The sequence below is a fragment of the Podarcis tiliguerta genome (assembly GCF_965153285.1).
Source record: "Podarcis tiliguerta genome assembly, chromosome: 1".
Lineage (NCBI taxonomy): Eukaryota > Metazoa > Chordata > Lepidosauria > Squamata > Lacertidae > Podarcis > Podarcis tiliguerta.
Window position 1 is genome coordinate 4,646,360 of NC_139534.1, and position 17,144 is coordinate 4,663,503.

At 45.2% G+C, this 17,144-nt stretch overlaps 2 protein-coding genes across 3 annotated transcripts in view; one reads left to right on the forward strand and one right to left on the reverse strand.

The window, feature by feature from the left end:
- Window positions 1-783: 783 nt before the first annotated feature.
- On the forward strand, window positions 784-7,464 carry LOC310659522 (uncharacterized protein). Its single transcript, XM_083403199.1, has 4 exons — window positions 784-903; window positions 5,348-5,387; window positions 6,213-6,532; window positions 7,181-7,464. Exons 2-4 carry the CDS (start codon window positions 5,369-5,371, stop codon window positions 7,217-7,219), a joined length of 378 nt encoding a protein of 125 aa, XP_083259325.1. The 5' UTR covers window positions 784-903; window positions 5,348-5,368; the 3' UTR covers window positions 7,220-7,464.
- A 206-nt stretch (window positions 7,465-7,670) lies between these two features.
- Window positions 7,671-17,144, reverse strand: part of COL6A2 (collagen type VI alpha 2 chain) — a 43,157-nt gene continuing 33,683 nt past the window's right edge. Inside the window, exon 28 of one of the 2 annotated variants that reach the window (XM_083401258.1) lies at window positions 7,671-9,552. In XM_083401258.1, coding sequence (XP_083257384.1) covers window positions 8,945-9,552 — 608 coding nt within the window. In that variant the 3' untranslated portion in view covers window positions 7,671-8,944. Of the gene's footprint in view, window positions 9,553-14,227; window positions 16,038-17,144 lie in introns of those variants that run through there. The other variant, XM_083401257.1, reaches the window with a different exon arrangement.

Below are 17,144 nucleotides of genomic sequence, written 5' to 3' on the forward strand. Positions count from 1 at the left end.
AGAAAAGGCGGTCTACAGCAGAAATCTGAGTGCGTTGTTTATCTTGTCTGACAGGTTACTTATTAATGCTCACTTGATTGGATACCCTGGGGAGCCTGGCCAGTCTTTTGTAATGATAAATACTTAGTTCCGGAGACAGGTCACAGGCTCACCCTATTCAAACACAGGCATAACCTTAAGACAGGATTTGTGAAGGAAAAGACAATGGGGAGGCGTTTCCATTTTCCTTGACCTTGCAGAGAAATCATTTGGTCCGTTTGGGGGTCAAAAATGGTTTCCAGGCTGTTTTGCTGTGCTGCTTCAGACATGTGGTTTATATATTTATGTATGTGTTTGCTTGGTACATTTATGAACATTTAATATATATCTAAGACCTCAAAATTCTTATCACAGGGGCACCCAGGGGGCAAAATCACTGGAGGTTTTTTTTTGTTTTTTTAAAAAATCTCACTCAGTTCTGACGGCCACGGCTGCTCCTCCGGCACATTCACACGTACCTCCAATTCCTGCTGCTCATGCATGCAAAATGTATTTCCCTCTTATCATTGGGCCAGAATAAATATAGCTCACTGAATCAAGGTATTCCCTTTCCATACCACACCTCAGGCAGGTTTGCATTGTCATTGTGTACCTAGTCTCCAACACAAGCAGGTGACCTTAGTGCTGGGGGGTGGAGTTTGCATTTAAAAGAATGTGTGCAAACTGGAAATAATGGAAGGGAAAGTTGAAAAGTGAATAAAATGACCTTTTACTAAGCTTGCTCTCCGACGGTGACACTGGTTCACCGTGCTCTCTGATTGGTAGGAAAGTCTTTAATTGCTGAAGGTGTGGTTATATAAGTGAAGGACGCTTATTGTATGATTCCCTAGGAAAGACTCCGCCAGGACTGCAGGCGTCACTTTGGTACTGTAAGCAGTTTCAGTGTTGAGCTGGGGGAGAAGGCGGTGGAAGACCCCCCCCCCTCTTCTCCCAGGCATTTGAGGGAATATTATTGCACTTGTAGCTACTTTTGTGTTGTAGTCTGGGGGGAGGTATTCTTGTTTTATTGTTAAAACTTTGTGCTTTGAGTTCATATGCCAGTCACCTTTGTAACAGGTGAAAAATAAATCAAATAAATTTTCGGTTGCATGCCTTCTATTTAGGAGAACCAGATATATAAAGATATATAAACCTTTATTTTTTATTCAGTTTAAGTTTGTTGGTGTTACACATATAATTCAAAACCCAGCATACCCCTAAAGACCTACTTGAGCTAGCACCAACTTTTATATTTGGCTCTCCTGACTGGGGAAAATATAGCAACTACTTTGCTTGTCAAAGCAACAATACCTGTTTTAACAAAAGGTGAAAAGCTGGGCCCCACTCACTGGGTAGTTTTCATACGATGCTGTTGTTCTTGGACAGGACTTGTCAATGGATGATTCAAAGTTACGAGGTTTTTCTGAGTTTTGCCCCATAAAAAGCATTGTCAATCTCAGCTCTTGTCTGGAGCTGATTCTTAGGGCTGTTTCATGTGACATTTTCTGTTTCTTTCTCACTGCCTTCCCAGCCGCCCTCGTCCATTTTCTGCGTCGCTCCTCATAGTTGTGATCCGTGTAGGTTGTGACTCTGAGAGTCGAGGGAGTTACGTTGCGTAAAGGAAGCCCTGAAACACTGGCTGAGAAAAAGCAGTAACTTCCTTTCCCTCTTTATCGCCAATTTTGTTGCTTGCTAAATCTTCACAGCCAAGCAACAAAGTCCGCTTTAAAAAACAAAAACAGATGCCCTGTCACATTTTATTGTCAAATTAATAAAGATGGTGGTTCGCCACAGATGTAAAAGCAGGGATTGCTGGGTAATGGCAGTTTTGTGAGAGGTGGGTTGGGGAACAAGGGCTCTCCTGCAGTAAATTGTCAGTAACTACAATTCCTTCCCATTGAATATGTGAATGTTGCCAACTAAATTAACTGTGATAGGAGGTATAGGGGTCTGATTAATGCACGTTGAAGTTCATCCCACAGATCACTGTGGTTGCAAGATCCACTTGAAAATTGCTTAGGGACTTCAGCAGACAGCCTGGTGATTTTTCTGCCTGTTGTAGCAATCATAATGAGCTAGGAGCTGCACAATTTTTAATTGTATTTGTATTGCTTCTTTTGTTTCTTATATATCGTATTTTATTGTATTAATTATCCTAATACAATTAAATATAAAAGAAGGAATAAAAGAAGCAATAAAATATAATTAAAAATCAATATACTTCATGTGATGGATGTGCTGCATGCAAGCACAAACACACCGTCGGCCACCTGAATGAAGCTTGTGCGTGGACCATTTTGGGGGCCCCTGTGACAGATGTGGTACAGAATTCCGTTTGCTTGGGAGATGTCAAAGCACACTTGCCATTTCCCTTTGTGTCAACTTGTTGTTAGGGATGCTTGCTGACTGTGCTTCCTTAAGCTGCTCTTTTGACAGAAATGATAGGGTAGCCCAAGATTTAACGAAAGAATGACTCTCCATCCCTCGGAAGGCGGCAGAAGTGCTTGCACTCCACTTCTCTCAGCTGCGAGAGGTTCCTTCCAGGGCTTCCCTGCTTGCTTAGGTTTTGTTCTCTTTGAATCAATAGGAGTATAGCATCTAGATCAAGGGAAGTAATAGTGCCACTGTATTCTGCTCTGGTCAGACCTCACCTGGAGTACTGTGTCCAGTTCTGGGCACCACAGTTCAAGAAGGACACTGACAAACTGGAACGTGTCCAGAGGAGGGCAACCAAAATGGTCAAAGGCCTGGAAACGATGCCTTATGAGGAACGGCTAAGGGAGCTGGGCATGTTTAGCCTGGAGAAGAGGAGGTTAAGGGGTGATATGATAGCCATGTTCAAATATATAAAAGGATGTCACATAGAGGAGGGAGAAAGGTTGTTTTCTGCTGCTCCAGAGAAGCGGACACGGAGCAATGGATCCAAACTACAAGAAAGAAGATTCCACCTAAACATTAGGAAGAACTTCCTGACAGTAAGAGCTGTTTGACAGTGGAATTTGCTGCCAAGGAGTGTGGTGGAGTCTCCTTCTTTGGAGGTCTTTAAGCAGAGGCTTGACAACCATATGTTAGGAGTGCTCTGATGGTGTTTCCTGCTTGGCAGGGGGTTGGACTCGATGGCCCTTGTGGTCTATTCCAACTCTATGATTCTATGATTCTAAATGAGATCACTGGAGTCTGACTGGTGTTCGTAATATTTGATCTGAAGTGGCGCAAAGGTGAAGGCATAGCGTAAGCATCTTAACAAATTGCCGAAATCTTCCACAACGGTTCTTGAGGGAAATGGTACCCCTCAGACACCATGAGCTTTTCAGAACCTAAAACTTCAGGCATCCCACCTGTCTCAAAACTCTGGTCTTTCTTGTTAGCTTCTTACTCATAGCCCTAGGTTGTCTCCTCTGCCAAAAGGGTGTGTGTGTGTAGGGTTGCCATATTTCAAAAAGTAAAAACCAGGACACCCCGAAAGTTGTTGAGCTTTTCTTTAGGAAGATCCCAACATTGCTGCACTTTTTTTAAGGGAACCCCCAAAGAGTTGCTTCTTCCCCCCATCAGTTCCACCTTTGAAATCCCGGTCATGTCTGGGAAAATCCGGATGTCTTGCAGCCCTAGTGGGGATGGGAGAGAAATAAGGATGAGTCATCTCTGGCTGTCACCTTTGGCCTCTTGGGCCGTTTTAGCTCCCATGGCAACATATCACCAGCCTATTTATCTCACCAGATAATATACGGGACCAGCCCTGGCCATCTAGTTTGACCACTTTAGCAGCCCTGGCCTTGCTTAGACCACGGAAGGAAAGTCCAGCCACCCCACTCCCTTTCCTAAGAGGAACCTAAAGGTAACAATTAGTGGAAGGGCACAGAGAAACAGTTCTGAGCTATACTGGCAGTTTTGGAGACAATTTTCTAGCTGGAGTTAGCTGGATCTGGGGTGCAGCCTTGTGGATTTCTTACATCTGATCTCTGGGAATCTGATGCAGAGTTGGTAGCTGTGCTGCCTGTTGTTGGGGGTGTTGATAGGTACTCACTCTTCACTGCTTGTGTAGCATATACAACACCTTTTAAAAAAGAACTGCAAGTCCGCAAGCCTCTTGTTCAAATGCCACTTCTGCTATGAACTGACAGAGGGGCTTCAGGTAACCCACTCTCGGCTTCATCCCCACATCCAAAACAAGGGAATGCATGTTCTAACTTACCGTGTTTTTCGCTCTATAGGACGCACTTTTTCCCCTCCAAAAATTAAGGGGAAATGTGTGTGCATGCTATGGAGCGAATGCAGGCTCCTTGGCTTCAGCGATAGCAACGCAAAGCCTCCAAAGCACAGAGGGAGCGCTCCCTCCGCGCTCCGGAGGCTTTGCGTTGCTTTTGCTGAAGCCTGGAGAGCGAGAGGGGTCGGTGCGCACCGACCCCTCTCGCTCTCCAGGCTTCAGGATAGCTGCCTGAAGCCTTTGGAGGCAGCGGGAACTAACGCTGCACTCTGAAGGCTTCGGGTTCCTTTTGCTGAAGCCGGGAGAGCAAGACTCTCCTGGCTTCAGCAGAGAGGGAGAGCTGCGCAGCGCCCCTTCAGCGAAGCGGGAGGAGAAATGGAAGGGGCTCTGTTTCTCCTGCCGCCTCGCTGAAGGGGCACTGAGCAGAGAGGGGGAGAATCCCCCCCCCCGTTCTCCCCATCCTATGGTCCGGTGCGTCCTATAGAGTGAAAAATACGGTACCTTACCAAAGCACCGTAAGGATGACCAGTTAATGCATGTGAACCACTGTGAAAATTTGAAAGCAATATACAAATGCCAAGTGCTCTTATTAAATAAAATAAACAGTATAAAAACTGTGTAAGTTTCCAGTGCTCTATCTCATCCAAAGAAAATGAGCCTGCAACATCCTATAATAATCCTCTGCGAACAAATGTCATTGAACTGACTGGGCTCATGTCTGAATGGACTTCCCATATGACTGCAACCATTGATGGCCTGAGCAACTGATCTGAAGCCTGTTGAACTTCATTCATTATAAATGTGCAGCCTAAAACGATGCAAAGTTAGCGATATGTAAGTCATAAAATCATAGAATTGTAGAGTTGGAACAAAAGCCTTTAATAAAAGTAATGCAAGTACCATTTGAATAAATGATAAATGGGCACTGCAAGGGCAAACAGCTTGGATTCACTGAATACATTCTCCTTTTGGAGCTACTGAAGGCATAGCGCTGCCAGAACAGGGTTGGAATCCTTGGGAGAGAGAGAGAGAGAGAGAGAGAGAGAGAGAGAGAGAGAGAAGAGAAGACCAGGTGGGGACAGGACATGACTTTTCAAATAACTAAACAGTATGACTTCATTGCAGGTCGAGACTTTCTCTTCTGACATGTGGAACCCCAATTCAGGTAAACTTTGCCTTGTCAACATATCTGGTGGAGGCAGTTATCGGGCTTCAGTGGCAAGTTGATTCACCACATTGTAGCATATTTAAATGACCTAGACCAGTGCAAACAGCTCACACATGAGATTGTGGCCTACACACACACACACACACACACACACACACAGGGATGGGGGAGCTCTTTTATTTGAAAATAAATCTGGCATATTATTTATAGCACTGTAGATATGTAACAAAATGGACCCTGAAGAAAGTTCACTTTTTGTTCACAAATAAGCACTGACCTTTGCAGTTTCCCAGCTGGGAACCAGCTGCAACTAAGACATCTGCAGGGTCTAATACAGTGGTGCCTCGCAAGATGAAATTAATTCGTTCTGCGAGTTTTTTCGTCTTGTGAATTTTTTCGTCTTGCGAAGCACCGCTGTGTATTGACGGTTTCCCATAGGAATGCATTGGCAGTTTTAAAAAAAAGGCGCAAGACGTTTCGTCTTGCGAAGCAAGCCCATAGGGAAATCCGTCTTGCGAAGCAACTCAGAAAACGAAAAACTCTTTCGTCTTGCGAGTTTTTCGTCTTCCGAGGCATTCGTCTTGCGAGGTACCACTGTACTGACTTACCTTGCAGGTCTGGTGTGAGGAGAAATGGCACACGGGGCATGAAAAATGATCAGAAAAAACCCCCAGGGAGGCAGAGAGTGGGTCATGGTTTCCTGAGAGAAGACCTTCCCAATTTCTGGCTCCAATGCATCAGCTTGATCAAACCTGTTAGTCGGCGAAGGCAGGAACTATACATGGCCCCCAATCCTATGATTTTTGTTTTACTCTCTGGTAGGAATGCCTGGTGGGATGCCGCCGCAGCAGCCTTACCCTCCTGCTCCTCCATACTCTGGACCAGGCATGCAGCCCTGCCCACCCCCAGGGTACCCTGGCCAGCTGCCTCCCCAGCCTGGATTCCCTGGGCCCTGTGGGCCCCCTCATCATGGACCACCCCACCACGGACACCATCCTCCACCTGGAATGGTCCCTGGAGGCTGCCCTCCCCCACCGCCTGGTTGCCATCCTCCTGGAAGCCACCATGGGCATCACAAAAAGCCAAAGCACCACAAGCACGGCCACGAGCACCATGGGCACCATGGGCACCACGGCAAAAAGGTAAGGAGGAGTGACCTGAAGGTGTCTCTCTGAGTCAAGCTGCAGCTTCAGTAGCCATGGGCCTACAGGGCTCCAGTGCAAGGATGACCAGGGAGTCAGTTAAGGCGTGGGAAATGTGAAGTTAAGTCTAAGGAGAAAGCGGATGCCAGAGTTTATCTTTCCATGTAATGGCCCATTAATTACTCAAAATCTTCATCATAACAAGCAGGCAGAAATAAAACTAAAGAGGTGAACTTAGAGCAGTGGCGTAGCGTGGGGGGTGCAGGGGGGCCGGCCGCACCGGGCGCAACATCTGGGGGGGGGGGCGCTCGCACTTGCAGCTCTCTGCCCCTACCTGTCTCACTCACTCTCTCTCACTGCAGTGCTGGCTGTGCGAATCCGATCCGAGCCGCCGGGTTGCAGCCCACTGTGGAGGGGAGGGTGCCAGGTGTGCGGTGCGGTGCGGAGAGAGAGCGAGGGACTATCTGGGGGAGGGACAGTGCAGCGGGGGGGGGGGCGCAAATTACTTGCCTTGTCCCGGGTGCTGACAACCCACGCTACGCCACTGACTTAGAGTGGGTTGAAAATGCAGGAGGGGAAGAAAACACAACAGAAATCAATAAATATGAGCTGAGATAGCAGCAGTGATGGCCTCTGTTTCTCTTTCAGCACCATGGCAGTTCCAGCAGCAGCTCCGATTCAGACTGAGAAAGGTGTCCGCTCCCAGCTGCATACTTGCAATCGATCGAGACCTGTTCTGACATTCCTCCATTGTCTTTCACATGGTCCAGTAATCATGTAATACTTTGTTCAGTTTGTAGCAATTCCAAAAGAAATGTTTAAAAAGCCATGTGATATCAAGATTCCTTTCCATTTTCCATATCCATTCCTATATATCCATTCCTATCCGTTTCCATCTTACCCCTGAAATAAAGGCCTAATTTAGATACCCACCTTGACAAAGACTGAAATCCTTGCATTTTGCAGGAGTAAAACTCCTAGTCACATCTGGAACATGCTTCACACGAATGTTTACATCAAATGCATGTTTGTCCACTGACTCTTCTAGCAGTTTGCTGAATCTTGGGACTGGCTCCTGAAGGGTATTCTATGCTGGCTAACATGAAAGTGTGTTCTAATGCAATGATGAACGACAATATTTTTAAGCTAGTGTGAAAATGAGTTTATTTACCAAGAGTGCAATTTTGGCTCAAGTAAGGATGTTATTGCAGAAACAGCAATCCCAAGAATACACTGAAGTTGCAATTTCATTGCACATCCATCAACATGTTTTGCATGATGTCTGACTTGATGATTCACACTGTGTCTCCAAGGAGGAGGTGCTTTGTGATTAATGCGGGAGAAAGGGTGGTAACAGCAGTTAGAAGGAGGAGAAACAGACTTTCCACAGGAAGGTTGGGTACGTAAGAAAGGCACTCAGAAAGACAAAGTCTAATGCCATCTCATGCCAGCAGTGCTCCTCATTGTGATTGGGGAAAGGGAAACAGAAACCTGAGGCAAGGCAAGGCAGGTGGCTTTTGGCTTCTCCTTAAGTAGGCATGGTGTGAAAACTCATGCTGCAGCAGGGGGAGCCAGAGACAATCCAAAGTGATCCCCATAAAAGGTCTCAATGGCTGTCACCTGGACTGGAACAGGACGGTGTCAGCACAGGATGAGGACCCTCCACGGCTCCTCACCCTTTCTCTGGCTCTTGGTGTTACAAAGCGGACATAGTTAAGCTTGCAAAGTACATTTAATGCATGCAAAGTACATTTAAGTGCCAGAAAATTCTTTTGCTGCAACCATTAAGCAATCGCATGAAAAGCCAGGAAGAAAGACCAGGCATTCACTAATGGAGTGGCCCAAAGCCCAGGACTCAGTGCTGATAATTTCCTGCAGCTGCTTTCACCTGTGAAAAAGGGTGGGATGAAACACAGCTGCCTAGGAAACACTGGAAGGGTTTCCTTGGAAAGAGAATAAGGAGGTTTTAGCACCAGGATCAGGACAAAATTCAAATTATCCCCACCTCCCAGTAAAGGAACCAGTTTCTAGAAACAGATGGTTGGGACGTGAGGTGCTGATGTGTGGGGTGGGGTTGGAAGGACAGTTTACTGGAGACCCTTGTTGGAGATGATTATTCTTTGTGCTGAATGTGAACCCTTTGCTGTTCTTCTGTTTAGCACCTACATGATTACACAGCACAAAAAAATTATGTTTAAACAAAGTTGTAAGACATGACTGTGTAGTTTTGGATCCTTCCTCCACCTTGGTTTTAATTAGCACCATAAAACTGAGTTGAGTTTCATCATGAAATTTAAAATGAGCCTACAGGTTTTGGCTATAAAAATAAATCCACCATTTGCTAAAAACCATATAACAATTTTAGGACATTAATAACTTTGGTGTGTGATGAGAGACTGCACTTCCCTGCAGCTAACAGATCCACCTAATGAATCTATCAAAGAAGCCAGGCTGGGAGAGGCTGGCATAGTCCTTCTCCCGGAAAATGGCTGCCTGGTCCCCCAGACCAATCTTCAGCAGAACATCCATGTCCACATCGCTCCCTAAGGCCACCATGGTGGGCATCACATTCTGCTTCTTCATGGAGTCAACAGCCTCAACCAGGTTTTTGCTGCCTGTAATGCCATCTGTGATGAAGACAAATGACAGCTCGGCGTTGCGCCTGGCTGCTCTCTGCCTGTCTCTTGGGTTGATGACAATGTTGTTGACGGCATGGATGATGCCAGACCCAATGTTGGAAGAAGAGTCCAAGTATTTGATCTGATCTAAGGCATCCGAGATGATAGTGAGATTGTGTGTCAATTCAAAAGCCACCCTATGTTCATTCTCACTTCCGTACTGCACAAGGGCAATGCGCGCATTCATATTGTCATTGTTATTTCTGGCCAGGGTTAGACGTCGGGCCACATCTTCAACAAAACGGTAGGCCCTCTGGAAGTTCAGTTCGCCAATTCTTTCAGAGCCATCCAGGAGGAAGACAATGTCCACAGGGCGCTGTGTGCACTGGGCAACAGCAAGCTCTGTAGGGGGAAAAGAAAACAGACCGTCATCCCTCTGGGGCTGCTCATGAGGGCATGGCTTTCATAGACTCATAGAACTGAAGAGTTGGAAGGGACCCCAAGGGTCACCCAAGCCCTGCAATGTAGGGGGTGCTGCTGTTTTTCTAGACTGTAAGGTCTGAAAACCTATTGACCTATCAGGTTGAGGGAATGTTTCCTCTGCTATAGCCCATGAAACAGATGAGGGCCTCGGTTTGAAACCCATATTCAGCCATAAAGCCCATTGGGGGTTGTTAAGCAAATGATTCAACCTAAAAGGTAAAGTGTAAAGGGACCCCTGACCATTGGATCCAGTCGTGGCCGACTCTGGGGTTGCGGCGCTCATCTCACTTTATTGGCCGAGGGAGCCGGCGTACAGCTTCCGGGTCATGTGGCCAGCATGACTAAGCCGCTTCTGGCGAACCAGAGCAGAGCACGGAAACGCCGTTTACCTTCCCGCCAGAGCGGTACCTATTTATCTACTTGCACTTTGACGTGCTTTCGAACTGCTAGGTTGGCAGGAGCGGGGACTGAGCAACGGGAGCTCACCCCGTCGCGGGGATTCGAACCGCAGACCTTCTGATCGGCAAGTCCTAGGCTCTGTGGTTTAACCACAGCGCCACCTGCATCCCACTTCAAAGGGCTGTTGTGAGGATAAAAGGCTATGAGAGGGAGAACCATGTATGCTGAAACGGGATGCAAAATTTAAAAATACCCAGCATACTTCAAAGGAATATTGACAGTGGCAGATCAGACAAGCAGCTAGTGCTGTGAATCAGTAAATAATCTAAACCAAATAAACCTCTTTCTGAACCCACATCTCTCTATTAACAAGTGAGTTCTTTCTCCACCAAAGAAAGAGTGAACAATACAAAACCTTTCAATGTTTCACATTCACATAACTGATTCATTTCCTCCCCTTGAATCTGGTACAAATATTTTCTACCTGAATGTTTGTAGAAAGTAAGGTTGTCACCTGAGATTGTTAAACACTGGACATGACATTTTGGGCAAAGAAGAGTCATTTATACAATGATCCAGACTTGAAAGAAAACCTGCCATGCATTCAGCAAGGCAACTCAAAGTCAAACACAAAATGCTTAAAGCAGCTCACAAGAACTCCAGACAATAATGACTGAAGAACCAACAATAAAGAAATCTAATATAATATTTGCTCCTAAATTATACAATGAAGGAAAAGAGGGCTGCATACAAAGCCGAACCCCTGTCCATTTCTGTCCCAGGTGTGGTATTGCTTAGTACTTCAGACATCTTAGTTAGTTAAAGGAAGAAAACATATGGTTCAAAGAGCAAACAGCAAACATTTCTATAACTTCATGTCAGATATTTGTGGATTACAGTTCTTCAGCATTCTGAGGAGGCTTTTCTCTTACATCTAAAAAATGATAACACCCCACCCCGACTCCCGCAATTGAGGGGTATTTCATGCAGCAATTGGAAAAGAGTAATGATAAACTCTTTTTGGTGTGAAAGGGAGGAATGGTGCATCTGATGGTCTCGGTGTTGGCCATCTGCTTCACAACCTCTGTGCTTGGGGAAGAACCTGCCCCACAGCCAGGCAAGACCTGGGCACAGAAATCTGTGGTTTCCTACACATACCCCCCCCCCCACCTCAGTGACTTATTCTAAATTTAACCAAGCCAACCTGGGGCAACAGCACTTTGGGCTTGTCCACACTTCCAGCTGCCCCATTCTTTCTAGCCCTGGCCTGAGAGGAGGCTCTTCTTTTATCCGTGGGAAAACCTGCTGTTTCCTGCTGAATCGGAACAAACATCGATGGGGGTTTCTGTGGACTGGCATCTGTCAGAGCAATCCACAATTCAGCGGTAAAAAGCATGGAGCGAACAGAAGAAAAGCTGGACCAAATGAAAGAGCCCTGGCAGTTTGTAAACTAACCTGATTATACACCCAACTGCTTTTGAGTTATGAATATTCTACTTTTAATAATAATAATAATAATAATAATAATAATAATAATAATAATAATAATTTTTTATTTATACCCCGCCCTCCCCAGCCAAGGCCGGGCTCAGAGCGGCTTACAAGCAATAATAAAAACAAGATGAATGATTACAACTTAAAAACAAAAGTAAAATACAACATTAAAATATGGAACATTAAAATATTAAAATGTAGCCTCATCGCAGGAGGAGAAGGAAAAGGAAAAGAAAAAAGAGAGGGAGGGGAGGGAATCAAATTGGCTCCAAGCCAAAGGCCAGGCGGAACAACTCTGTCTTACAGGCCCTGCGGAAAGAAATCAGATCCTGCAGGGCCCTGGTCTCACGAGGCAGAGCGTTCCACCAGGCCGGGGCCAGTGTTGAAAAGGCTCTGGCTCTGGTTGAAGCCAATCTAACTTCCTTAGGGCCTGGGACCACTAGGGTGTTGCTATTTATGGACCTTGAGGCTCTCCGTGGGGCATACCAGGAGAGACGGTCCCGTACGTTTGAGGGTCCTAGGCCATGAAGGGCTTTAAAGGTCAAAAGCAGCACCTTAAATCTGACCCTGTACTCCACCGGGAGCCAGTGCAAAAAAAGTTATACTTTTAAGGATAACTGTAAATGTTATTGCTAGCTCCTTTTTAGTTGTATAGCTTGCGCTGTTAAAAAAACCCAAAATGGACCTAGCAGTTCTTGCCCCACGAAAAGAGGCTGCAAATGCGTAAAAACTCTTCAAATTAAGAGTCAAAAGCTCCAGTCTTGCCTGGTGCCTGCTATGAACTTACTTACTTACAGGTAAGCTTACTTACCTGTATTATTTATGTCCGATAAAGGTTCACATTCTCAGAACTTCCAAAAACTTCCTTGCCAGTGAGGGATATTGGAACAACAACTTTGTATATGCCTAAGCGCAGAACGCCAGGAGGACCCTGGAAAGGGCCTTCCTTCCTTCCTTCCTTCCTTCCTTCCTTCCTTCCTTCCTTCCTTCCTTCCAATGGCCACTTTGCTCCCAGAACCTTCATGACTGTCCCGCCACGGCCACAAATGCAGCCAGAACCCTCACCTGTTGACCATGCTCCTCAAGGGAGGCCATCTGGGCTGCAGGACCAGCCCTGTTACCTGAAAGAACACTCCCCTGAGGACCAGCCCAGATCCTTTCATTTATTTGGTAAATTTCTATAACACCCTTCATCCAAGGATCATAGGGTAGATTACAGTAAACCTAGCAACACTAGGCATTATATAAAAAACCCCCCTCTGCCTTCAGAGCTAACTTGTGAACCTAGAGTACCTCGTCTAACTCACAAGAACCTTGCCGGGTGATGCTTCTGCTTCTTTTAATGATTGGCTCTGCCCCCCCCCCCCGGATTACATTTTCTGTCACTTTAATTGGATTACTTTTTTCTCTCATGTTGCTTTATAGAACACAAGGTGTGGGGTTCACTGTCTGCCCTGTCCTTGACATGCCCACAGCTTTTCACATAATTTATATGATCTACAACAGATCTGCTCTGGGCACCACAGTTCAAGAAGGACACTGACAAACTGGAACGTGTACAGAGGAGGGCAACCAAAATGGTCAAAGGCCTGGAAACAATGCCTTATGAGGATCGGCTAAGGGAGCTGGGCATGTTTAGCCTGGAGAAGAGGAGGTTAAGGGGTGATATGATAGCCATGTTCAAATATATAAAAGGATGTCACATAGAGGAGGGAGAAAGGTTGTTTTCTGCTGCTCCAGAGAAGCGGACACGGAGCAATGGATACAAACTACAAGAAAGAAGATTCCACCTAAACATTAGGAAGAACTTCCTGACAGTAAGAGCTGTTCGACAGTGGAATTTGCTGCCAAGGAGTGTGGTGGAGTCTCCTTCTTTGGAGGTCTTTAAGCAGAGGCTTGACAACCATATGTCAGGAGTGCTCTGATGGTGTTTCCTGCTTGGCAGGGGGTTGGACTCGATGACCCTTGTGGTCTCTTCCAACTCTATGATTCTATGATTCTATGATTCTATGCTCAAAGCATAGCCAATGGCATCCTGCAAGCCAACTCAGCATGGAGCCACAGAAGCAGCTACAACCGTTTTTTAAAAGAAAATGCAGTCGGTGGCCATGTGGGTCTTAGGGGCGGTTCCACATGTGTGCAAAGGTGGAGGCAATATCAGATGAGCAAATTTCATGTATTAGGACAAAAACTGGATTGGCCTGTGATCTCATGTCAGACTACGGTCACAAGACGTACACAGTTTGTATGGGTCAACCTTGCATCAACTGCAAAATTAAAATTAAAGGGGTATGTAAAATGTGTGTGAATTCTGTCTTTATGATAAACCTCTGTTTGCCTCCTGAAGCTGGAATAGCTGAAGGGGGACTTGCACGAAGGTTGAAATGCATTCAGAATTCAGTTCTGCTTGGCTAGGTGTATGCTATCAATAATTACTTGGGATTTAGCCAGTCATTACTGAAGTTTGCAGTGGTGGGAATCAGGTGAAATTAGATTGCTTAAAAGAGTCCAGCAAGCAAGCAATCCCTCCCTCACTGAACCCCTTCAGACAGTCTAGTTCCACCTGCTTTCTAATGCTTGGCGAAGAAAATAATGTTTGCTAGCAAAAATACCATTTGAAGCTATATGGGATTTCCGCCCCACTTGGTCACAACTAATAATGATAAAACACAAATACTGAATTGAATAATTGTTCAGAGTCTTTTAAAAACAGACCAATATATTTGTAGTTTTCCCAAATGTGTATTATAAATGCATTATTTCTTCATGCGGAGACTTTTTTTTTGCTACAGTGTTGGAAATGGTACAACAATAGCTTAAATGCATTACTTCTGTGTTGGACGCCTTATCTAATTCTCTTATTGACTATGGCATTTTGGGCTCAATTATGGGCCCTCATGTATCACAGACATTCGCCCACGCAAAAGGTGGCACGACAGTCATCTCAGAGTCTCAAGATGTAGAATCTTCATACTCACAAACCTAAATTTTCATTTTGCATTACTTTTTACAGTAATAGAATATCCTTCTTAATTTCCATCAGTAATTTTGATGACAGAAGCTCACTAAGGAGGGCAAAAGATGTGCAAAATGGAGAAACACATATATACAAAAACAAACAAATAGACCAGGAATGAAACAAAGCCCACAGAGACCAAGTTCTACCAAGGACAAACCTCAGGTTTCCCTAGGAAGGACCTCTGCTCTTTGCTCCATACCAGTTTTGACCAGTGGATACTGAGCTGGGCAACTGATCTGGCAGACTAAATTATTTCTAGATGGGAGCACCCAAGGCTTTAGGGTGAAGACAGAGACAAGGGCTGCGGTTTGAATACACATTCCAAGCTGTGAAGACAAATGCTCTGGAATGCAGTGAATGTGTGTTCAAAACACTTCGGCCACACTTCAGAATATCTGGCTGCACCCTGGGAATTCAAGAGGGAAAATATATGGGATCAATGTTTCCTTCCGTTACCTAGAGAAGTCCTTTCAGTAAAAAGACAGACAACAATTTATATACAGACAATAGGGAGAGGAACACATATAACTTTACAACACAGGATCAAAATTCCAGCTCATAAGTTTCTGCCATACTGATAGGCTGGCAAACAGACAATTTCCAACCACTTAGGAATGATCTGTGTTTGTAATGGTGTGAAGAAGCAGTCATCTGTTAGTGTGTTGGTAAACCGAGGATTCCTACGCTCCAAAAATCACTTCATAATTAAGGGAAGTGGGGAATCGGAAAGGTAGGGATGCAAGTGTTCATATTTTGCAGCTTTCAGCATGCTCAGAGGCAGCCACCATGTGGTTGGCAAGTGGTCTGTTCTTAGGCTCCCCACCCAAAAAGTCCACGTTGGAATGTTTCAAGAATATGTGAGTTTATCAGCACAGTGTGGTTTTTCAAGTGAGAAACTCAGGAAAGTCTGCTTCGGGGCCATCCTGCCTTGTTTGCTTTATTCTCTACATGATAGCTCCATTTCTCCTCTGGCAAGGGTCAAATGAGCTGGTCTGGCAGCAAAGCTGCGTATAAGCCTTAAGAGCAGATGAGACTGACTTTTTCAGAAGTTCCTATTTCTAGAAGCTTCTCTTGTTGCAATCGCCTAGCACTAATGAGAGCTCCAGCAAGATTTCTACAGATAAAGTGACATTTCTGACTAGCTTTGTGTTTCATAGGCAGAGGTCCTATTCTTTTGGCAGAGGCAGAGCACAGTCTCAGCAAAGGCCTATTACAGTATCTGGATCCCCCACAATCTCGCTGTGCACCATTTTAAAGGTGTCAATGAACAGGTCCATCCACTCCTGCCGCTCGTGTCCAGTGGAAAACTTGGCTTTTTCGGCGGTATAGGCCAAGGTGGCCACGAGCTGGGTGTACATGCTGGGGTCCTGGATCTCCCTCGTGGAGTTCAGGAACTGGGCGATCATAGGTTTGGTGCTGGGGAAAGTTATCTTGTCTCCCTTTTCCATAGGGCGGAAAATAACTGGGTTTTCGATCCCAGGGTTCCTCCCATCTGCAAGTGAGTGTCAAAAGAATATTTTCAGGGCTTTCTGGTATGGCATGGACCTCTGGTTTCTATTCACTTTGATTCTGTATACCACACAGGTGTTGGTCCCCTGGTTTCTATTCTATTCTGGTGATGGGTTCTTAAAAGGGTGCTCTCCTGGGTGGAGTTAGGGTTTAGCCTGGTGCCTTACGGATCTAGCTTGGCATAACCTGGGGGTTACTGGCTTTCCAGACCTCAGTTACCTGACCAAAATGGTTCTCCTAGTTTTAAACTGAGGTGGTAACAACTGCAGTTCTATGTTCCCTCTCATCCTCAAACAGAATTTTAGGTTCAGAAAGGATTTCTCTTCTACTGCATCATAGGAATGTCAACAGTCTATCAAGACCAGTCAGTGCCAGATGCACAAGAAGCAACGGAAAAGGACCCTACTGCATCAAACAAGTTCATTGACAGAGTTGCAACAGGAAAATAAGAAGGATGAAAATGCAATTTACTTTAATTAATTAAAGTCAATGTTAAAGCTAATCAAGAGTGAACCCACTTTTGACAAGTGAAGAGCGTGTTATTCCTTAGCCCTCTCCTTCCTGAACCATAACCACTCCAAAATCCATATCAGAGACTGGCAAACGAAAATATTAGAAAACAGTGTGGGAGCCATTCAGTCTGCATCTGACAAGAGTCTTAAGATGGGATGTGGGGAGAGGTATGAAACTCTTGTAGGTTCTATGCAGGTTTCAGGTTGAGATAAGGCATTTCAGGAAAAAGAAATATACAATGGCTGATTCATCTTCCCTGATAATACAAAAACCAGCTTTCACATAACCTAAAACCTGCACAACACCCATCGCAGTTTCCTTTGGATGCTTGCTGCCTCCTCTCATGTTCCATCTTCAGACCCTCACCAGGTACAGACTGGATGGTTTCAACACCAGCCAAGTCCTCACTCTCATTTGTTTCCCATCTGAACCAATTATTTGGAACAATATGGTTGGCTTAACAAAGGCATTCCCCAACTATGGATTTTGGAATGATTAAATAAGTCATTACTAATATATAGGATACTTACTCAAGACATTCTCAAATCATAGTTTTTATTGTGTATTTCTATGGATA

Coding starts and splice junctions, on each gene's coding strand:
- LOC310659522 (XM_083403199.1), top strand. Junction 6,533..7,180: donor ATGGGCACCACGGCAAAAAG/GTAAGGAGGAGT, acceptor TTTCTCTTTCAG/CACCATGGCAGTTCCAGCAG.